Source organism: Melanerpes formicivorus, unplaced genomic scaffold, assembly GCF_026170545.1.
Source record: "Melanerpes formicivorus ecotype bairdi unplaced genomic scaffold, bMelFor1.0.p_v2 SCAF_11, whole genome shotgun sequence".
NCBI classification, from domain to species: Eukaryota; Metazoa; Chordata; class Aves; order Piciformes; family Picidae; genus Melanerpes; species Melanerpes formicivorus.
In genome coordinates, this window is record NW_027142363.1 from 12,064,832 (window position 1) to 12,087,106 (window position 22,275).

At 42.8% G+C, this 22,275-nt stretch overlaps 2 protein-coding genes across 5 annotated transcripts in view; one reads left to right on the forward strand and one right to left on the reverse strand.

Annotated features, from left to right (window-relative positions):
• SON (SON DNA and RNA binding protein) overlaps positions 1 to 12,750 on the forward strand; it is a 38,951-nt gene extending 26,201 nt beyond the window's left edge. For 3 of the 4 annotated variants that reach the window (XM_068144548.1, XM_068144551.1, XM_068144549.1), the window contains 4 exons: positions 6,165 to 6,312; positions 9,306 to 9,374; positions 9,466 to 9,581; positions 10,098 to 12,750. In XM_068144548.1, coding sequence (XP_068000649.1) covers positions 6,165 to 6,312; positions 9,306 to 9,374; positions 9,466 to 9,581; positions 10,098 to 10,256 — 492 coding nt within the window. In that variant the 3' untranslated portion in view covers positions 10,257 to 12,750. Of the gene's footprint in view, positions 1 to 5,284; positions 5,365 to 6,164; positions 6,313 to 9,305; positions 9,375 to 9,465; positions 9,582 to 10,097 lie in introns of those variants that run through there. The other variant, XM_068144550.1, reaches the window with a different exon arrangement.
• Positions 12,751 to 14,290: 1,540 nt separating this feature from the next.
• DONSON (DNA replication fork stabilization factor DONSON) lies at positions 14,291 to 20,890 on the reverse strand. Its single transcript, XM_068144552.1, has 10 exons — positions 20,580 to 20,890; positions 20,113 to 20,193; positions 18,651 to 18,854; positions 17,728 to 17,906; positions 17,077 to 17,255; positions 16,856 to 16,979; positions 16,633 to 16,737; positions 15,789 to 15,987; positions 14,955 to 15,170; positions 14,291 to 14,677 (listed from the first exon to the last, which is right to left on the reverse strand). Exons 1-10 carry the CDS (start codon positions 20,853 to 20,855, stop codon positions 14,540 to 14,542), a joined length of 1,701 nt encoding a protein of 566 aa, XP_068000653.1. The 5' UTR covers positions 20,856 to 20,890; the 3' UTR covers positions 14,291 to 14,539.
• Between the last annotated feature and the right edge of the window lie 1,385 nt (positions 20,891 to 22,275).

Below are 22,275 nucleotides of genomic sequence, written 5' to 3' on the forward strand. Positions count from 1 at the left end.
AACCTCCTCAAAATAGAAATATTTTTTTGTCAAGATTCACTAACTTGTTTTTCCACTTTTTATAGCCAGGCAATACAGAGAGCCAGGCAGCACAGAGGTCCAAATTACTTGCTGGATGGGCTTTTGGGCTCTTCTCAGTGTTGATACAGGGTGTAGATCATAGAAGTAAGCTCTAACAATTAATAACTTGTGAGGTTGTAACACAATGTTGACTGTTATGATTACATTAATTGTCCCTGACAGAGGAACTTAAAAAGCACTCAGCAGAGATGTATTGGTTAGAAAAGGAGAGCTTTTCTACCAGAGGCTTGTGAAAGAGATCAGCAAGCCTAAAAGGGTTCTCCCATTCTGCAGGACTTTGAATGGATTCTCAAGGCAATGGAAAGGAAGTATCTCTGATCATCCCTTTCACAAGCCTCCTCGTTTCATCCCATTTTCATTCCTTTAGGTTTTATGGTCTGAGTTTTTCTGTACCTTACAGTGACAGGAGTATCTGCTAACAAAAAATAAGTGGAGAAAGCAAATGTGTTTTCCCCCAGCCTTTTAACTTCACTCTGTTACCCACTTTAAGAAAACTCAACAAAAGGCTTTATAGGGCAAAAATGAGAGAAGAGTCTGATCTCTGCCTTATGAGCACGACTGCTGTGAGGAGCGGAACCATACTGGAACTTTTTGTTGAATCTAGAGATAAGAGTGAGCTGGCAAGAAGCACTGAAGTACTTCTTACATGTAAACATGTAGTGGTTTGCAGTAGGCCTCCTTAGCAAGCATCATGCGGTTTGTCAGAAAGGAGGCTGCTACTGGAAACAAGAGTTGTTGGGTGAAGAAGGTGAGGACACAGTCCTCTTTCCCGCTCTGGTATTCCTCAGCTTGACTTCTTTTGCTCTTTCCAGGTTCCATATTCGCACACACATTGCCATCAAACTCATGAGATGACAAGTAGTTACAGTTATGCACCCCCTACAGAATGCATTAGGGGCCGTGCAAGGCTTGCTCTGGTTTGTTGGGGTTTTTTTGGTTTTAGGAATGGTGGGGCTTGTTAAAGCCTTCAAAACACTTAGGTTTGTTGAACTTAATGTGAAGTCACATCCTGTGTTTAGTGAGTGATTCCACACATAAAAATGTGTAGGGATGATGGGTTCTGAATGCATGTTATCTTTCTCAGTGACAACACAAACCAACCATGAAATGCAAAGTACAGGTTGTATTTTACTTAGGTACTTGGAGTTGTGTAACTTAGTTGCAGTTAATTATGCAGTGTAGCACTGAGAAGTCAGACTTCTACTTCTTTTTTGTCCTGAGAAAATGCATTTTAACATGACATGTTGCATGTGTAAATTAATGCACATTTCTGCCTGAGGATGTTGTTTACTGAAAGCATTTTGCTCAGGAGATTGCCATAAGCAGTTGCCATAAGAAACAGAGCCTGTGTCAGCTAGTTATTTGTGTATCAGCAGCAAAAAGAATTGGAACATGTGCAGACATTGTGCTTGACAGAGATGATCACAAAGCTAAATAGATGTAGCGAACGGGAAGAGCGGTGTCAGGAGGGAAGCATTACTTGGGAAACTTGCTTGATAAGTGCTGTCTTCACTTTGCATTTCTTGGATTTCAGATTGGATTTTTGACTTTAAAAATTACTCTGGAGAGGTAATATGTACTCAAACCAAAACAGGCCTGCAGCTTCCATTTTACCTCAATAAAGTTTTGAGGGAATTAGTTACTGAAGTGGTTAACGTGGCATACTTGAATGAGTGACGAACCAGTTAGGCGTATGGCTTCCTTTCCCCAGGAATATGCTGATTCATGGTGTTCATGCATAAGGTGCTGGGCAGTATTCATAAAGGAATATAACACATTGTTAGGTTCCATGTGTCATTAAAACAGATTTCTGAACGGTACCATCTTGTTCTTCTCAAAAGCGATTTCTGTTTCGGTTTATCATTGTTGGTGTAATCAGTTCACAAACATGACTTCTTCTGGAGGTTGCTGGGTTTTTTTCCCTTCCCATTTTTTCTTGTGCACACACTGTACTACTGACTAAAGGTAAAATCAGAGGAAGTGGTCAAATACTTTTTTCCCAGCAAATTCTATTGAGGTCTACTTACTCAGACTTTCCCAGAGTCACCACTTGTTCTTGGATTTATCAGCTTAATTTTGTAGACTAAACCTGCACTCCCAAACAAGGTTTCTGCGATGTTTTATGCACACAGGGCTTGGGACCCCTTTCATTCAGTTGTGCTATATAAAGCATGGCAAGCAGCTTCACTGTGGCTGCTAGAATGCTCTGCTTTGTGTAACAAGTTCTGAAGAGATAAAGTGTTCCTTCCATTCTTCAACAATCATAGCAGATGAGATAATGAGCAGATAACATTAGCAACAAAGGTAAAACTTAAGTCTCGTGATTGTGACTTGCACAGGGACCGCTGACCTTCTAACAAGGCTGCTCTTCAAAATACCTGTATTCTTACTGCCTCATGACACAAGGAGCTTTACTTGGAAATGAAGTGGCAAGGCAGATGATCTGTATGTTAATTATATTGGACATACTCCCTGTTGAGACCTCTGTTTTCCAGCTCTCCTCAGCTTGCTTTCTACTGGTTGTATGCAAAAGCTGTGAGCAGAACAGAAATGCTGAGGCTTATTGTGAGCTTAGATTTGTAAGACATTTGATGAGGTTCTTCAGAAAGGTATTCTTCCTCCTGTATTGAAGGGGCAGGAGTGCAGCTGCTGCTACAAGTGCCAGATTATTTAATGAAGATGCAGTTACTCTGCAAAAATGTTACCAATCATATATGCTTGTTTCTGTTACTTGACTCAGACAAATTGTTCAGAGTTAGTCTTAATCTGAAAGGCAGCCCATTATGCTATAGCTGAAACTGTCCCCCTAGTGCCTTTAAGGCCTTTTTATCTTGTGATTAAGAAATTACTGCTCCAAAGAGATAAACCTTCCTTATGACAGAAATTGTTTTAGTGCCACGTCAGCATTGTGAGGATATTTTCAGAGAGCAGAAATTGCTGATACATTGTGGTGGTGTGGTTTGTAGATTGCCCAGTTCAGTGCCATGTGCTGTCCTTTTTCCCAAAGACAGCTGTTGCAGTTAAGACAGTCACTGTCCCAACTTGTGCTGTTTCAGAAAAAGAGCCTATCAAAGTATCTTTCAGGTCTAGTTTTTCTTGTGTGTGCGTTTGCTTAAGTCCTTAAATGCTAATTTGGGCATTCATGTCTCCCCAGAATTGTTGCCCTGATGTAGCACTAAAAGAGGAATAACTTCAATCAGAATCACTAAACAACCCTCTTAAGTGATCAGATTTTACTAGGCAGCCTTCTGTTCAAAGCAAAAGTGTTGACACAAGAATGTAACTGAATATTTGTCTCCATCTGCTGGGAGAACAGAAGTGTGCTTTATTTTGCTGACCTACCATGGAATGTGGGGAGCAAAAGATGAGAAAAATGGCAATAAATTAGTGTTGTCCTGTTCAGTCTGATAGCCAGATGGGGCCAGATCTGCAAAGGGACATAGCTGGTGAATAGTTTTATGAGACTCAGCCTTGTATGGCTTTTGAAACCGGAACTGAGCGTGTATCTTGCTTCCCTGCTCTTGTTAAGGCTTCGAATGTTTTTGTATTTGCCAGTGTAATTCATAGCGCTCATTTTTACCCATGCTTATGGGCTTAGTGAAGTCATCTGTCAGAACATTATTTTATCAAAGATAGTTAAAGATAATTGTTCAGATGACATTAGAGACTTGGATCCAATTTATTCTCACAAACCCACCAAAACTACCTTTTCCCCTTTGCCGCAGGCTGCCTTTGCTTCTTCAGGAAACTGAATCAGTATAGGCTGCTTCTGTTCGCTTTCATAGTTAGCAGAATTGCTTCATTGAGCCTTTTAGTCTGAGGCACAAGTACAGCTGTTCTATAATGAAACACAACTTTCATTTCTAATTTCCTGCTGTCCTGGTTCTCCTGTATGTGTTTAAGGGCCAACACAATGTAAGAAATTCCTCCTGAAGTTATCAGATAGGATTCTGAATTCGCACATTAGAAAGCACATGTTTTTAATGGGCCACACTTTGAAATTTACAACTCTTTTTTGTTTGTTTATTTGTTTCCAGTATTTGGAATTTGTTCAGGCTCCTACATAATTCCTCTGTAGGAACTCAGGGCATTGATTTTTTTTTTTTAACTACCAATAGGACTACTTTGATTTTTTCACATCCCTCCTAACCCCTGAGTTAGTACCAAACCACGTGTGATGAGAAAGCTGTGTAATACTGAAACGACCTCATCAAGAAGTTGCACTCTGTCACTTGTGAACTGAATACACACTGGTGATAATGAAACAGATGTTGATATTGAAAATTCTATCATTGCAAAGCAGGTGCAAAAGAGGAATCGGAACCCAGGGTGACATTGACTGGGGTTTGTATCATTCTCGGCATGGTTGCCCTTTTCTTATGAGTGGTTCGTGGAAAAGAGAGGGGAGGATGAAAATGGAAGTAAGTAAAAGTCACTCTAGGTGTATAGATTGAGGCAGTTTGTATCAAAGAAACTGATTGTCTCTGTGTACACACACACTGCATGGTCTGCACCAGTCAGAAAAAAGTTGATCTGAAGAGGTGCACTTAGCCTCTCTACTCTTCCATCAGTCCTCTTTCGTAGTAAATGCAGCATCCAATTGCATGATCAGTAGGTAACTGTTTGGAGAAGTCTTGCCACAGTCTTCAGCCATTTTTTTATTTGATTTTTTTTTTTTTTACTTTTTAACACCATGTTTAGTGGGGATCACACATATACACAGCTAGGGTATGTCAGTTGCCAGTTTGAAGTCCCCTTAAAAATGTATTACCCTTAGTACCTGCAAAAGTAAGGCTTTCAGTGTTGTTCATGTATAAATCCAAACCAAGGACCGGTCAGATCAGTCCTTTGCCCAAAGCTGGGAAATGCTTACTTGTGCAAGCACAACTTAAAGGAGAAAAAAAATAAACACCAAAACAAACAAACCAACAACCCCCCCTCAGTTGTTCTATTAATTTGCTTTGCTAGTAAGCAAAATCTTCACAAGAAGACCAGGCATTGTATCATCTAACCGACTGTGCGAAATACCGGACGGACTTACCAGTGCCAGTGTGTAACCTTGTATATTTTAAGGCAAGCAGTTCTTTGCTGTGATGGAAATGATTGACTTACTTACTTGGGTCAGCGGGGGGTGCAGAAGAGAGATGATAGTTCACAGAATAACCTGTGAACTTTCACCCCTCTATATGGAAACTTGTTTCAGGGTCAAATCCTTGTAGCTGCCTTCTTGCCACGGTCAATGCCAGCCCTACTATTCACAACACTGCGGCCATCGAGGCCTAGGTACGTAAACATTTAAGGAGTTTTTAAAGTTCTTTACATCAAACCAGATTTTTAAACTTTCTGTTGATAAGCTTTCACCATTTAACAACTATTGTGTTAATGATGATTTGAAAGAATGTGAAGACTACTGCTGCTAAAAAAAACCAAAAACCTGTGTGGCTAAGCGCCTTTGTTGTTTTTTTTTTCCCCTTTAAAGAACACCAAAACCTTGTGTGTTTCATGTGGATTTTCAGGCTTAGAACTTGAATGTGCAACTGCTGTATAATAAAATGGGAAACCCTTTTTTCTTTCATTTTATATATATATATTTTTTTTTTAATTCTTCCTTTTTGTTTTTACTCTTTAAAGTACACCTAAACACCATGTGAATGTCATTACTAAATGTGCTTGTATTTTGTTCGACAACTAGGTACACTTGGCACGCATGTTGCCAGTTAAACAGTTAGCACTGCCTCCTTTCACACGATGAGAAGAGATGCATTGGAGCCAAAGTAGCTGGGTTAAAAACTGGACGGTTACCATTTTGCTAAATACCTCTGTCTGCAATGGGTCACTTGCCACTTTTGGGGATTGCATTAGAATTTTAAGTTGTTCCTTTTTGGAAGCTATTGATTTGTGTCTCGTGTGTCTGCGTGAATTCTGGTTTACACAGAGTGTTGATGTACAGGAAGCTGAGGTGTGTTTTTTTTTTAATTGAGTCTGTGAAAGGTTGTTAGAAACATTTATTGGAAGCTCCCCCTTCCTTTAAAAAATCACAGTGCTAACTTCAGCGCTTGTTTTACTTTTCTTTTTCTGGATAGGATCAGTTCTTAAGAGCAGCCCCTGTAACTGGAGGAATGGGAGCTCAACTGATGAGAAAAATGGGCTGGAGAGAAGGAGAAGGACTTGGGAAAAACAAGGAAGGCAGCGTTGAGCCTATTATGGTTGATTTTAAGACAGATCGAAAAGGTAAGCCCTTCCTCAAGTGTTTCCTGAGACTATTCATGACAGTATACACTTTTCATATCTGTTTTTAACACAGGCAAAATAACTTGCGGGTTCTTGGTAAGAGTTCCTTCAGTTTAGCTTTATTGTTACAACTCAGAGGGAAGAGAACAGTTTCAGTATTATTTCCTCAAGCAGGCTGTGTAACATAGTAATGGATTTTGTGGTGAGGCTGGGAAGAGTTAGTTCTGTTTATTATGTTGCTTCTTGTCACGTCACAGGAAAGATGCAGTATTGCTGCACAGCCTGTGAATATTTTGAACAGGAAAAACATTTTGAGTGGTACACAGCTGTGTTACAGCTCAAGTTTTCACTTCTAGAAGTGTGCCCCAGGATCCTTGTGTGGTTTCTAATAGAAGTTTCCTTAAAAACTACAGAATTTAATACTGAAGTTTCAAGTATCAAGCCCTAAGGCCTGAGACAGGATCAGGTCCTCATTGTGCTGGGCATTCTGCAACAGATCGTTTGCTCTTTGTGCTTCAGAATGCTTGGTCTTCAGTAAGAATTGAAAGCGTTAGATGGAGTTAAAGGATGCCTCTTTGTGGCATTTGATAGACTAATCTGAAAATATGGTGGCCAGGTTTTGCTTCAGTGTTACACAAGCCCTATGAGGAAAGACTGAGTGAGCTGGGATTGCTAAGCCTGGAGGAGATTCAGGGGTGACCTTATCACTCTCTACAACTACCTGAAGGGAGGTTGTAGACAGGCGGATGATGGTCTCTTCTCCCAGGCAGCCAGTACCAGAACAAGAGGGCACAGTCTCAAGCTGTGCCAGGGGAGGTTCAGGTTGGATGTTAGGAAGAAGTTCCATACAGAGAGAGTGATTGCCCATTGGAATGGGCTGCCTGGGGAGATGGTGGAGTCGCTGTCATTGGAGGTGTTCAGGAGGAGACTTGATGGGGTGCTCGGTGCCATGGGTTAGTTGTTTAGGTGGGTTGGATTGGTTGAAGGGTTGGACGCGATGATCTTGAAGGTCTCTTCCAACCTGGTTTGGTTTATTCTATTCTAAAAGTTATTCTAAATGTTTGATTATTGTATATACAATCTAAACATTTCCACAGAAGATCTAAAGGTGTTCTGTGTTGACTGAGAATATGTTTTAACGTCAAACCATCCAAGTCTGTAGTACAGGGAGACAACTTGCATCGGGAAGTAGCAGCAGGTCTAATGCATTTCAGAGAAGCAACTGAACAGTGATTGTATGTTTATGATGAGCACCTGAAAAGCTACTTCAAACATCAGCATTCTCAAACATCAGCATTCGCAAACATTGGCATTCTTTGATGCTTGAATGTGTTAAAACATTTCTTTTAAGCTTCTATGTAGGAGTTTAAGGAAGAGTTACAAGTGTTTAAAAGGAATCTGTCTGTTACTAAATAACCACTGTGTTTTTGTTTCTCAAGGGCTTTTAAACACATTTTGAGAACTTAATCCCCCAAATAAAAATAACATCTCCATATAAAGGAACAAGCAGTTTGCTGAGGGATTGCTCAGGAGGCTGCACTAAGACAGGAACCAAAGGGTTGTCTGACTTTGCCAGAGCTTTTGCTCAGACTCTGTTCTGTTCAGACACTTGAGTGAGATCTGTAGTCATCTCACAGCATTGAAACCAAACCCTTCTTGAGCTTTTTGCTGGTTGCTCTAAGAGGATTGTTTCATCAGCAGAGCTTGTCAGAGACCATTGCTTATATTTTGAGAATCACTCTTGAGGTACTGAGGACAAGATGTAGAAGTCGAGTGTTGGCAACTTAGAGTGAGGCAGTATTATTGTGGAGAGGAAAACAATTTTGGTGTTGGGTATTTTTTGGTTTGGTTTTGTTTGGGTCTTTTTGGATGGAAATCTTTGGTTATTTTTGATACTAAATTCTGTAAGATTCTAGAAAAAAGCCCACAACTTTATTTCACTGATTGTACTTTCTGAGGGTTTCATGCCACTTGACAAGTCTCTACTTAGGAGTTACGTGAATATTAGGATGAAAATCTGGTAAGGAGGGAAGAATTTTCTGTTAAAGGAGAACAAAATAAAATGTCAACTACAAAAAGCTAAAGGAACAGGAGGAAAATGGAAACAATTGCAGTATCTCACTGTCTTTATTCACCACAGCCAGGAATAGAAACAAGTCGAGGTAAGAAACAACACTGTTGTAAGATTGAAGTCTGAGAAATCCTGAAGGGGTCAGGTATTTAGTTTACATCTATTTAAGATAATGGCAAAATGAATGGAAAGAAACTTGAGCCACTTCATAGGCATGGTGTGGTGGGTTACTGGCATTTGATACATTTTTGGTGAGTGTTATGTTTTGTCTCTTGTAAGAATAACGTTAGGCTTCAGTGTTTCACAGTGACTTCCATTGGAACTTGGGCTCTCTGCATTGACCTGTGACCCAGCTGCATGCTTTTTGCTGCTTTATATTCAGATGTGATGGAAATCACTGTCATTGGGCTGTGAACTTGCACATGAAGGGCAAATAACTTGAATTCTGTTAATAAAGAGAGCTCATACTGTAAGAGCACCACACTGTGTTATTTGTATCATAAAAGAACATACTCAGTACACTCCTTATTTAGTGTTTAATGGAAGTACCTCAAATGCTGAGTATGTGAGGAGGCAAGCTGTTAAGGTAGTGGATGATTTTGGGGTTGCACAAAACAAATAATGCTTTAAGTTGTCTCTTGTTCAGTGTTTCTGCAAAGCAGGCATGGAAACACGGGTATTTCCTGACTTGAGTTAGGACTACCCAAAGTTTTCTACTACCTGGTTTGTCAAGAGTGGTTGAGAGGACTGCTACTTGTAGTGTGGAGGGGAAAAAATAAAGCTGGATGAAAGGGAGGTTTGAGAGACTTCTGAAAAGGCAGTTGTGTGGTGTCTGCAAGTTTCATCTCCACTGATACATATTGTTGCTTTACTGAGGAGAATACAGGAATCATAAATGTAAACTTCACTGTGTTTCGTTTAGGGCTTGTTGCTGTGGGAGAGAAGGCACAAAAGAGATCTGGACATTACGTTGTGATGAAGGATCTTTCAGGTGAGCTTCTGACTTGTCTAAAAAACCATCCCATTTAAAATGATTGCTTTGGTAGTGGCATTGGAATCTCAAACATGTTTTGTCTTTGAAGGTAAACACCCGGTTTCTGCGTTGATGGAGATCTGTAACAAAAGAAGATGGTCACCACCTGAATTTGTGTTAGTGGATGATAGTGGGCCTGATCATCGCAAACATTTTATCTTTAAGGTGTGTTTGAGTCTCCTTCTTTGCTGTTGGTTCCTCGATGAAGGGCGTAAAAACATAAAAGCCCACCTCAAGGGTGGCTGAGGTCTGCTAAGCAGTGTCAAAATCCTATTGTTTATAAGGCCAAATGGAATCTGTCAAGCACATTAATCTGTAAATCCATTGAGGAAACACATTCCACCTCTCACTAACTAACCTCTGTGGTATCCTATTCTTGCTGTGATATTAAATCTTACTGTTACAAAGGTAGTAAGCAAGGTCCCTTCCAACCCAAATCATTCTATGATCCTGTGAGTTTTGTCAGTTACTTAGGCTGTGGGTATTTTCACAGAGTACCTTCCATTAGCAGTTACTGTTTGGAAATGACTGTGCTTACAGACCAGGTGTGGATTTTATCTACCCCTAAGGAGGAATTAGATAGAGAACATGTTTAAAGCAGCTGTGGGACGCCTGGAACCAGAAGTAAAGGAGGCACTTTCTAACACTACCTTTTTCCCCTCCTTTTCTTTCCCTAAACAGGTGAGAGTCAATGGAAATGAATATAGGCCTACTTTTGCCAGCCTTAATAAGAAGCATGCTAAAGCCACAGCAGCAACTGCGGCTCTCCAAGCGATGGGACTTGTACCAAAGGAAAGCATGGTTAATACCACCATGTTTAGGAGTGCCTCACACCGCTAGATATTGTTTTTTATATTGACATTATTTCAGAAAATTATACTCTGCACAAAAAATGGTCTTTGCCCTTTCGTGTTTGTAAATACATTGGCAATTCCCACCTTGTAAAAACTGTACAGACACCTTCAGGTTTTTCTTTTGTACCATCAAAATGTATTTAAATCATACTTAGTTTTTGGTATGTTTATATTGTTTACATTAGTGATGTAATTATTTCTTAAAATGACTAAATCAGACAACAGACTCTGGAGGCATCAGTAATCCAAACCAACCCTCGTTTAAAAGCCCATGCGATTCCTCTTCAGTACGGAATGTTAACTCTTTCATACCGTTTTGTACTATGCTGCAGTTTTCCCTGGTCTCGGTAAAGCTGCTTGTGGGCTTTTGCCAGCAGCTGGTAAAAGGTCACAGGGCTTACTGTAGTCTAGTTGAGGCTGGTGTGTACTGCTGGACAGATACTGGGCCAGTGCTGTGACCCCCGTGAGAAGGTGCGCGGTGGTGGCCCTGTTGTACAGTGTTAACTCTGCGGCTTCTCTTTGAGTTTTGTCTGGGGGGTTAACTCGGTGGTGCACTGTGACTGGCCACACAGCCCATGCTCTAGGACACACCTGATTAGGCAAAAGACTTGCTTTCAAAGGGATGGCAGAAAGTCCAGCAATGGAACCGATGCGACTTGCGATGTAAAGGTGACTCTCCCTGCATGTTCTGAGAAGGGAGATGGTGGAGTTGTCTATTCCAAACCAATTAACACACTGCCTGATGTTGATTGTATGAATTTGTGGTTAATGTGAACTTTGAACTCTAACAAATCTACAACTGGATTTCGGGGGGGAGGGAAGGGATAGAATGATGCTTAAATTCTTGTACCCTACTTGGTCAATAAAGCAGCACAAGTTCATAATCTTAATCACTGGTCAGTAAGCAGTAATTACAACATACGCCAGGACAGCTCTGTGAAGACATGCACAGTATCAAAGTACGCTTTATGAAGGTTATCAACAGCTGTTCCAGTTGCAGAATCAGTTCCTGCTCTTTTTGGTTGCTTTGGACTATTACCAAATGAACTCCTTGGGCTTGAATTTTCTCTAATGGTACTCTTCCCTCAAGGAGACAGCCTGATCCAGAGTTTTGGCAGTTTGACAAGGAAGAGGATGTAGGAAGATTTTCTTACTTCTTTTTCCCTCCCCCTTTCTTTTTAATTTAAGAAGTATTAGTTCTAGCTATGTGCACTTTCACTTGGAAAAAGCATTGCACACCTCTTGCCAGTGTTGTATTGACTTACAAGCAGATTGCCAGGGTTGTATGGACTGAAGTAATTGAGGTGCTTACTTCAGAAGAGTCTTTTGAGGTCTGTCTGCATTCTTATCTGTGAAGGAACAAAATACAGTTTGTATGCAGTAAAGCTGTGCCCAGGCCTACAGCAAATGACCTTTGCAACTGCAGTAGGAACACAGATGAAGAAGGGTGAGTGCCTCTTCTTCCACAAAGCTAAGGCGACTTGTGTGTGTTCTGCCAACTGTTAATGGAACAAGGTGTCTTTCTTTGCCCTAAAGGGACAGGGATCAATGTCTCGTGTTGTGTACAGCAGAGAAATGGTATTTGATTCTCCACCACACACTTCCAAGAAGTAACTCCCCTTATTAGCCTGTCAAAGTGCTCTAGAAATGCTTAAGTTAATTTTCATGACGTAGTTTTCTTTGATTAAACTTTTTCCCCTTTGGCTTCTTGCCTTCAGTCTCTGACTAAATATTTGAAGTTCTCTTTGCTTCATTTGCTGAACATTTGGAACGTGTATGAAAACCAAAAGTAAATATGATGGTACAGCAATGGAAAGATGTCTGGGAGAAATGGGTATTGTATCTGTCTTAGCTGAATCTGTGTTTTGGATGTATGACTTACAAGTAATTAACTTGGGATGTGGGAGCAACCCTTAATCAGACTTCTGTTTAAATGTCTGGTTTGGTAGAGCTAAAGCAGCAGAGATGTTGATCGTTCTGTTTAATCAATGGTGTCCACTGGTTTCACAGCTGTACAGTATTAGATCTGGGAACATTCATTCTCTTGTACTTGTTACTTTGTTCTCTTCTTGGTTTATATTCCCCATGTATAATGTAAAGATCCATGTTACCTTTTCTTTGCAGCAAAGGGCAGATGAATGCAGTTCGGCTAAGATTCCATTTGAAAAATAACTGTTTAGGCAAATTGTGGCTTTCATGCCTTAAAGATGTGGTACTGTGTGTGGATTTAAACTTCTGGTCTTAAGGGAGACCTGAAAAAGCAAACAGTTAAGGTCTGTGATGCCCTAATTACAACAGTTCTTGATTGGGGGGGGTTTCCTGTTTTAGTTTCATTCCTTGTTCTTTAGAATGGTATTTGAATCTCAAGCTAGTACAGCGATGTGCTTCTGTTACAACTTGTACATTTGAATTGGTTTGAGTGTCCTTTGCATGCAGGAATAGATAAGTAGTGATTTATTAAAAAGAACAACTAGGAAACACTTTCTTGGAACCTGGTTATTTACGCAGCACTTCAGCTGTCTGAGAGGTGAACAGTCTGTGAGTCCTGCTGATGGAAAACGTGATCCCATTTGGCTGTTGGATTTCCTCTTTTTGCAGAATTGTTTCCCTAGGAGAAACCTTGCTCAAAGTGCTTCTCATTCCTCCCTTGAGGGATGAGCACTTTGAAACAGGTGCCTGAGAACTTGTAGCCAACTTCCACCAGAATAATTTCTTGGCAGTCTCCTTTGATTGGCAGGTTTAAAATAGTGAAGGACCAGAGGAGCAGGAAGGTAAAGTTCCTGTGCTTTGGAAAATTTGAAATTGCTTCTTGAAGTGCAAAAAGTATATGAAGTGTACTGCTGAAGTCTCTGGTCCTCCCAAACAAATGACAGTTGTGATGAAAATTCACCCATTTGGACAGTTAAAGTAAATTGACCCTACTGCTCTAAAAGCATCTGGAATGAGGGCAGCATTTACTGGAAAGACCTTCAGGTGGAAGAGCAGCAGTCTATGAGTGTAATGCTGTAGGACATTTGGGACAGTTCATTGGAGCCAAATATGCTTGAAGAACATACAGCACTGAATCCCAGAGCTGTAAGCAGCTGGAATTGCTTCTGAAGTTACAGGCAAAGCTATGACTTAAAACCAATCTAGCTTACAGTACCAGGATGGAGCCACAGCTCAGGGAATGGTGCAAAGCACATGGCAAAGGATTTGGTTGTAAGTTTTTGTAATTACACATTTCCAGACTACAAGAAGGTAATGCAGTTCAGATCCTTTAAATGACTGTAAGCTATTAATTGGCATTAGTGCCTCTTGGTAACTCATCCTAAATTTGAAAACAGAAATGAACTGGAATTAATAGTAATTACTGCATTTCCTAGAAACAGGCTCAACTCCACACACCTGAATGGTTATTGGCTTCATTAAAACTGCTTACCCCAAGGAGCAGCTACAGAATTGCTTTTCCCTATTGCTTTCAGCAACTCATTGAGATGTGCTGGCCCTGTAAGTAGGCCTGGCCACTTCCTCAAGTGCACCCTGGCAAGGTGCTGCCTCTTTCAGAGTGAAAGTAGTTGGCTCTGGGGTCAGGAGCAGCTGACAGGTGTGACAGCTTGGGGGGGGACAGTGTGCCAGAACATGGCAGCTGTTGTTGATCTTATAGCACTGGGCTAACAGTTGGTTCACAGCAGACTGCAAAGTCCAATAGCAGAGACTATGATGGGTGGAGGCAGAGAAGCCAGCTATGAAAGGCATTGAGTTAACTTCCTCTTAAAAAGTGATTGGAAATGAACTATGGCTTCAGCAACCCCCCCTCTTCTGCTATTCCCCACACTCCCACTAGCACTGGAGTTTCACTTCTGTGAAAAGTTCAGGAATTTGCATTTTAGATGTAGTTTCAATTAAATAAAAGTCAGCTTGTACTACCCTGAACTCCCCCAGGCATGGAGTGTTTGACATGGGGAGTTACTGCACAGAACAGCTGTGCATGAGGCATACAAACCACCTGGACATGAGTCAGACCAACAAAACAAATCATCGTGTTTTATCAAGTTTTATTTAAAAAAGGCTTCCTGAAACACAAAAGGAGATGTTGAGAGCCTCTTCTGGCATTCCCTTCAAAAGGCTTTCAAAGTGTTTCATGATGGATGATGTACAATTGTCCACAACATTCAGTTCACTTGTATCCCTCCCAGGATTGCATAGGTGCTGCCCATGTAGACCAGAATGAAGTACAGCAGCTGCACCCTGGAGAGGATCCTCTTCCAGTAAATGGAACTAGCATGCCTAGGACTTCCAGGTATAGGCATAATCCTTCATGTCCAGAAAGCGGATGGAGTATTTTCCCAGTGTTGGACACTGACTCAGTTGATCCAAGGTCTTAGGATGCAGTCCACATGCAGGAAGATCTTTGTGTATGCTTTCCTGTGGAAAATTCCCATGAAGAGAGACATGGAGTAGACGTTTCTGTTTGAAATACCTGTAGTTCTTAAATGCTTACTTAGGCACCCCTGGGGCTCCCCTACATTTCCCATGATTCCATTTCTGAAGGAATGACAAGCCACAGGGGCTGCCAAGACAGTGGCAGACTGCTTGATCACAAGTAACTGGGTGTTACCCCATGTATTAAGGGAAAGTTTTGTGTCACTCAGTGTCCTACTGAAGATACCCCTAACAGGAACAACTCTCCTAGTTTCCTTACCTTATTTAAGGCAGGGCTTGCATTGTCAGGGCTAGTGTTGAACACAGCAGTTGGCTCATGCGTATACAAAACGGCAGAGAATGCTCCCCTCTGTGCAGACTTCAGCAGCATGGTCAGTGAATGCAGAGTGTGAGGCATGACAGGGCCTACAATCTCCAAACTGGATATATCCTTGTATGCTAACTGGACCCTGGCTTTGGCACTTATACTTCGAGCCTGAAGACAAAAGCACATAGGATTAGTTTTTGACACACCACTTACTTTAATACTGCAGTGCCACAGTCCCATTACAAGTCCAAAATACTGCTGTCAACTTGCTGCTCAATACATGAGCACTGTGATGGTTTTAGTGTCTCTGTAACAGCTCCTAAATGTACCAGCTGAGCTGTGCAGAAATTGTATGCAGTATTGAGAAAGTTAACTGCAGAATGGTGGAAACTACTTTTTTGGTGGAAGATGACTGCACTACCTGTATTAATAGCAGCTCCTTACAGTAACAGATGGTGAGCTATGATTCAGAGGCTCCCTTGTTGCAAGCAGATGTAACAATTTGAGACCCCACAAGATTTCAGGAGAGTTCTTTTAAGAACCATTTTAGTGTCTGGGAAGTCCACATAGTTTCTTATTTCTCAGGATGGGAAGAGTGGAAATAGTGGGAGTTCAGTTTAGCTGCCGAAATCTAGGTGAGAGAGGTGATTTAGAAGGCAGTAAACATGCTAACGTGGGCTGGTAATAATAATAGTTACTCCCTGGTACCTGAGGGCAACTGATCTACTGGTTGGCCAAAGGGCTGTCTTTCCTTTAGAAGAAAACAGAGATGGTTGTGTCACTTACTTTGAGCGTTTGCATTGTTCCACCTCGGAAAGCAACGGGGGACAACAAAGTTGGTGGCAGCCCTGCTTGTGGACCTGCAACAGCCACGAGGCTCTTGCAGTTTATCAAGAAGTTCAGCAAGGTGAATGTGTTTGTTCCTTTCACTAATGCAAGGGACTCAGGTTTGTGATCCACATTAACCTCATGCTTCTCCTTACGACTACATTGGCTAGAGTCAAAGGAAAACCACGAGGAAGTGAAAAGCCTCAGTACACCAAGAGCCAGGGCTGTGCTACTCTAGAAGAAAGCCACTCATGCCCCTTCTAACCAATCCAGTCATTTAAACAAAACCAAATAACCCACCAAGCTACACTGACTCAGATTTGTTTTGCAAATATTAAGCAGCATCTTGAACCCAACTTCTGATTTCACTACTAAAATCTCCAAGTGCTCCAAGTGCAAATGGAGATAGAGGAAGACAGTTAATCAGTCCCTCTGATACAGACTGGCAGCAACACCTGTGTCCCTACTATGCCCCACTGCTTCCAAGTGTAAACCTAGCCTCCAGGAACACACATCCTTCTCTTTACAAAACAGACAAAAATCTAATGAGAGTCTAGGGAAGCTGCATGGGAGGTGACATGATCAGTTTGTGCCCTGTGCCCCCAGTGGCTTTTCCTTCCAAGAAGAAAAGCATCTAGAAATGCTTGCCATAAACTCAAGACATACAGAGTCTCTTAATATGCACCAATGGGAAGATTAGTATCTGGAAATAACTTCTCAAAAGCTTTTATAAACCTATAGCACTAAAAGGCAGCACCTGTATGGTTTTCCAGTGTCATGCACCTTGACATGCAAAGGATACAGTTTAATAGAAATAGCATCTGGTTTCTTAACCTTGTCTTGGACTCCCATCTCCTCAAGCCAAGAGAAGCTTGCCTCATCATCATCATCACTTGGAGCTGGCTCCCTGCAAAACAGAGTCAGTCTTAGGAGGACAATACTTCCTACAACTATTTTCCAAACACAATGTGCAGAAGACTGCAGGTGCCCTTGAATTCTAGCAGCATGGAAGACTTTCTACATACTCTCCATCTTCTGTGCTGTTGTCTGTGTTGAGGCTGTTAACATCTTCTGTTTCCAAGCTGACATCAGAGCTTTTCTGTTTCCTGGTTCGACTTTCCTCTACCAAAGGTAATGAAAACTCTATGCCTTGAGCAGAGAAGGAAAGCAAGCAATGAATGGTTTGCTACCACAGCTAATGCACTTTATCAGCTGTTCAGGTCCTTGTTTGCCTGGTTCACCTTACCTTCACTTCTCATGGCTTCCCTTAAACCCCTAGTTGTGGGAGAAATGACAGCTGTGATAACGTCACTTCCCGCAAGACCAGCCGCACGGAACAGAACAGTGAACTGGTAGCTGCACACGTAGAAATATGGACACAGCTTGGCTCTGAGCAGATTGTACAGAGAAGTGAAGCTGACAGACCTGCGAATTACAGCAAAAGGATTCTGTAACCGAAGTTAATTCTTTGCTATCGATGTAACAGACTGGATTTGGCTGGGTGTTTGTGGTGTGTACTCTGCACAACTCTGAGACCATAGTGAGCGAGCAGCCCAATTTTCAGGCATACTCGAGATCTAGGAAGCTGTGCTCCTCTGAAGCACAGCCTGCTGCTGAGTGCTGTGCTTTTGCAGCATATTTGCTTTCTAGCACGTGGGTTTACATGAACCAAAGGCAACCTGCTAACAGGGTTTATGGAATCCTACCCAAATGAACAGCTAGGATTGGAGAGGGATGTTTAATAGTGGAAGGTAGCTTTAGTCTTGTAATTCCCTAACCTAATCCTCCAAACAATGAACATTCTATCTGGAAAATAGAAAATTAAAAGCTTTCTCATAAAAATTGAAAGAAAAAGTCTTATTCTTACTAAATACATTAATTGTTTAGTTCCACTTACCACTCACTCATTAGGACCTGCTGCAGGCCTTCATCCTGTGACCAAGGACTGGCCTTTCCAACTAGCTTTCTATCTGCTCCAATCCGGGGGAACATCTGCAGCCACGGCAGCGAAGGGTGAAGCCAGTACACGAGGCTTTGCTGGAAGGCACAACGCAGCTCTGTCGACAGCTTTGGTTCCTAGACATTAAAAGATGGTTTTTGAGGACAATGTTGCTTTACTTCAGGCAGCATTGCGAGGGATCGATTAAAAAAACTTATTATGGATTTAAAAATGATTACAAATTATGGATTACAAATCATGGATTGAAAATGATTACAGATGATGGATTAAAAAAAAGTAACTATGTTAGATAGTTGTTCAGTAGTTCAGGTACTGATAGGACTAGGGGGAATGGAATGAAGCTGGAGGTGGGGAGATTCAGGCTGGATGTGAGGAGGAGGTTCTTCCCCATGAGAGTGGTGAAGCCCTGGAATGGGTTGTCCAGGGAGGTGGTTGAGGCCCCGTCCCTGGAGGTGTTTAAGCCCAGGCTGGATGAGGCTCTGGCCAGCCTGATCTAGTGTGGGGTGTCCCTGCCCATGGCAGGGAGGTTGGAACTAGATGATCCTTGTGGTCCCTTCCAACCCTGACTGATACTATGACACTAAGATACTAAAAGAAAAATCCCTGTCTTGTGCATAAGCCAGACCAAAGAAAGATGGTCAGGAACTGGCAGCTGTTCCACAGCTGAAGTTAAATGACCACCCACTTACAGATAAAAACCATGGATGGAATTAGGTTAGTAGTCTGAATAAACCTTGTTCTTAATGGAAGCCCAAAACAAAGCAGAATCCAGTTTTCACTATCAGCATGTTTAAGGAAAGGTACAAAGGTACATTCTCCTTTCCGAAGCTAGAGCTTTGAGCTACCCTCTGAAGTATTACCTGTATGCTCTGTGGCAAGTTTGTTTCTGTAGCTCTACAATGCTGAGCAAATCCTTGAGCTTCCTCTTGTGCTTTTAAATGTTCTGTCCAGGTGAAAGGTTGAGAAGACATAAATAGAACTCGTGTTTTAATACTCCAGTCTGCAGGAAATTCATGTCTTGGGGAGGAGGGAACTTGAAGTGCAGCAACAGGTAAATGAAGGTCCTTATACAAAACAGAAACAGCATCAGTTAACCTAATAGAAACTTTATAAAACCTGTGTAGCTACCTATTCATATTTTAGCATGGTTAGGCCTCCTCTCATGGCAGGGGGGTTGGAACTAGATGATCCTTGTGGTCCCTTCCAACCCTGAATGAAACTATGAAACTATGTTGTTTTAATATACCTTTCCTGGCAGGCAGACCAGAATCTGGACCATGGCTATTCAGCTAACATCTGGAGTTTAGTTGCCTATAAAAAGACAAGTTAAGGATGCCTCCTGTATGTTTTTGTCCAGTTCAGTGTAACAGCAAAACCAGTGCCTACCTCACTTTGATCCCAAGGAAGCACCCTCATTAAGTTAGGAGACATACTTAAGGAAAAAAAGCAACAACTTTTGCAGGCAGATTTTCTGGATCCCAAGTTACAGAGAGGCTGCCTTTTCATAAGCTAACCACAGTCACAGTTTGTACTCAACTGATTATTTCAGTCAGTAACAGATTCTAATAGAAACACAGCCTTATACTGCTTATAAAAATGCAGAAGAGAGTTTTCATTCACAGGAGTCACAAAGTAGATAAAAGGATGAATGATTCAAAAAAGAAAAAAACTTAGCCTGAAGTTTACTAAGACAAGAATTTCCATGTCAAAACACTTCTTTCATTTCATCCTCTCTGGGAAATTGCTCCCTCCAGGATGCAAAAAAAACCACAACAAACCAAACCCAAACCATACTAGGGAGATCTAGGACAGTTTGTTCTCTCTGAGGTCATTTTTCTATTCTGCCAAGTTAGTTTGAACTTCAGTTTCTGAACCTGTAACAGTGTTAAGACACTGCCTGCTTAAAATTCCCTTCCGAGCACTGGTTTTCAGGCATTCTCTCCTTCTAATGTGTCTGGTGAAGTTGTTTGTTCCCCTTCTGTAGCTGAATAAAAGACTGCAGGAGATAATTCACTTGGAAGGACATCCTTATCTCAACAAACCACAAAACCAAGAAACAGGAGAATTATAGTAAACACAGTCATAAAGCTGGAAGAAGACAACATCGATCAATGAGAACTACAACAGCAGTGATGTCAGGCAGCAAGCTGGCTTTAGAGAGATTGTCACCAGAACAGTAAACATCGAGGCAATTGAGGAAAATTTTAGTACATGATTTTATAGCGAGATGGACTATTAAATACCAAGCCAACCAGTTTCAGCGCCTTTTGTGACCTAAGCACAGCTAAAAACAGTAAAGAAACAGTATGCAGGGTTTCATACGTTGGTCAGGGCGAGGACATCAGTTCTGTCAGCGGGCTCTGGCCTCAGGGCAGGTTTATCGTCACAAACAGGCTCTAAAAGCTGAATAAATAAAAGGAGTGTAAGACATAGGGCAAAATAATGATCACGTTGATAGTTTTTTAGAATGCCCTGCAGTGAAACTTCAAGAGTGATATTAAACACAGCCACGCAGCGAACGCCCACCCTTCGGTGCGACCAAAAGGCACCCACACGGCGGAAGTGCCAGAGCTCGGCTTCTATCCGCGTACAAAGCCGGGGCAAGCCCCTGGCTCGGGGACGGGCTTTTTCAGGGGAAGGGGCTCCGGGCCGCCGATGCCGAGTGCCGGCTAAGGGCGATGGCTGCTGGCACGGGCACCTCCTTCTTTGGCCACGGGGCCCTTCCCCTTTCTCCCCTCGCCTTTCCCGACCCACTCCGTCTCGGGCGAAGAGAAACAGCCCGGCCCTACCTGCCAGAAAGGCACTGCCGAAGAGGGCTCTCCTGCCAGCGGCGGCGGCCGGGCCCGCTCCGGCGGCCGGGGGATGCTGGCCGCCCGCGGCGCGTTTTCCAGGCTAGAGAAGGGGTTTCGGCGGGCCGGTGCGGAGGGTGCCCGCGGAGGAGCGCCGCAGGGCGGGGAAGCGGAGGCGGCAGGCTCGCTCCTCCGCAACCGCTTGCGCTTCAGGCGAAGTACCGCCGGCGGCTTCTTGAAGCCGGGCGAGTAGCAGGGTACCGCTGGGGCAGCCATGGCAGGGCCGTGCGGAGCGCAGCTGCCAGGCGGGAGCCGCTGTCCCGGCTTGGCGCGCAAAGGGCTGAGCTCCGCCCCTGGGCGGTGCTGAGGTAACGCGGCCGCGGCCGCCATTTCGTCTGGCCGCCAGGGGCTCGGAGGCGCCGTGACTGCGGCGACTCCTCCGGGCGACTGAGCGAGCTCCTCCTGCCAGTCCCGAGCAGCGCCGCCACCGCCCGCCCCCCGATGCGGAGAGTAAATGTGAACAGTAGTACTACTGAAAAACACAAATGGGTTTCTGACAGCAGCCTGGATTTCTCCGGCCAGGTATCAAGGAAATCGCTACTTAACTGCACCAGGACATGGTTCCAGCTGTGCAAAACATGAGACTAACGACACTCTGTATTTAGGGTGGAAATCTAGCTGTAACGGCGATTCACGGCCCTGGCTAGGGCCCAGGCTTGAGTATCTTCTTTCAGACTGTGTTGCAGGAAAGCACCCACCCCCTTCACCACCAGAGCAGTATTCAGCCCCGGCCAGGCAGCTCTGACCTTTCAACGACATCAGGGATTACAAAACTAATCCAGATGCAAACTGGTTTTGAAGACATGTGACAGTCCTTACTGTCCCTCTACACCTCTTTCACATGGCACCAGAGCAGAGGCTCCCTCAGCAAAACCTGGGCACAAGCCTGAGCTGGCACAGCTCCTGGCATGCCTCTCACCATTATCAGTGCTCCAGGAGGCCACTGCCAGCAGACCACTGCCAGCCTTCACGGGGCTGTCAGACCAGCATACAGGTAACAGTGAAGCACACACGACTTTCTTGTCAAAGCTGTGAAGGAACAGGTAAGCATCTTTACCCCCCAGGGCTGGGGAACCTTGCTCTCACACTCACACCTACTTTCTGCTTGCTTCTGTCAACAGGTGTGCAATAGAGGAAGCAATAGCTTAGGGAGCCTCATGAAGCCTCTTGATCAAGCTAAAGCTAGCATTTAAGAGCATTAGAAAATGCTGAGTCACCTCAGCCAGCACAATGTACCAATAAGCAACTTAACACCCACCTAGAAACAGTCAAAATCTGACCCAGCTGAAAGGCTAAGACCACTTCAGTGCTAGCTGTACATGGGGTTCAAAAGGTATTTATATATGTAGCTAGGAGCAAGATATCTACTGACTAAAGATCTCAAATACACTACAAATATCTTTCTTCTGCAGTTCTGTCACTGGTTGGTTGTGTTTTATTAGACCTTATTAACTCTTATTTTGTTTCCTCTGATCTACTTGGCAAACATTTAGGCTAAAATTAATATCAGGAAAAAAAATAAGCAGTTAGGTACAAAGTTTCAGAGTATTTCAAAGGATTCACACAGTTCAGGTGTGTGTGTACACATGCAGAAGAGCATCACTTACATTCAAGACTGCATTACATCACATGAGTA

Excerpts from the sequence above, each read along its gene's own strand:
- DONSON (XM_068144552.1), bottom strand. The coding sequence starts at position 20,855 with ATGGCTGCCCCAGCGGTACCCTGCTACTCGCCCGGCTTCAAGAAGCCG. Across the intron at positions 17,256-17,727 it reads CAGGTCCTAATGAGTGAGTG|GTCTGTCAGCTTCACTTCTC; the intron begins GTAAGTGGAACT and ends TGTAATTCGCAG. Across the intron at positions 14,678-14,954 it reads CAAGCCCTGCCTTAAATAAG|GAAAGCATACACAAAGATCT; the intron begins GTAAGGAAACTA and ends AATTTTCCACAG.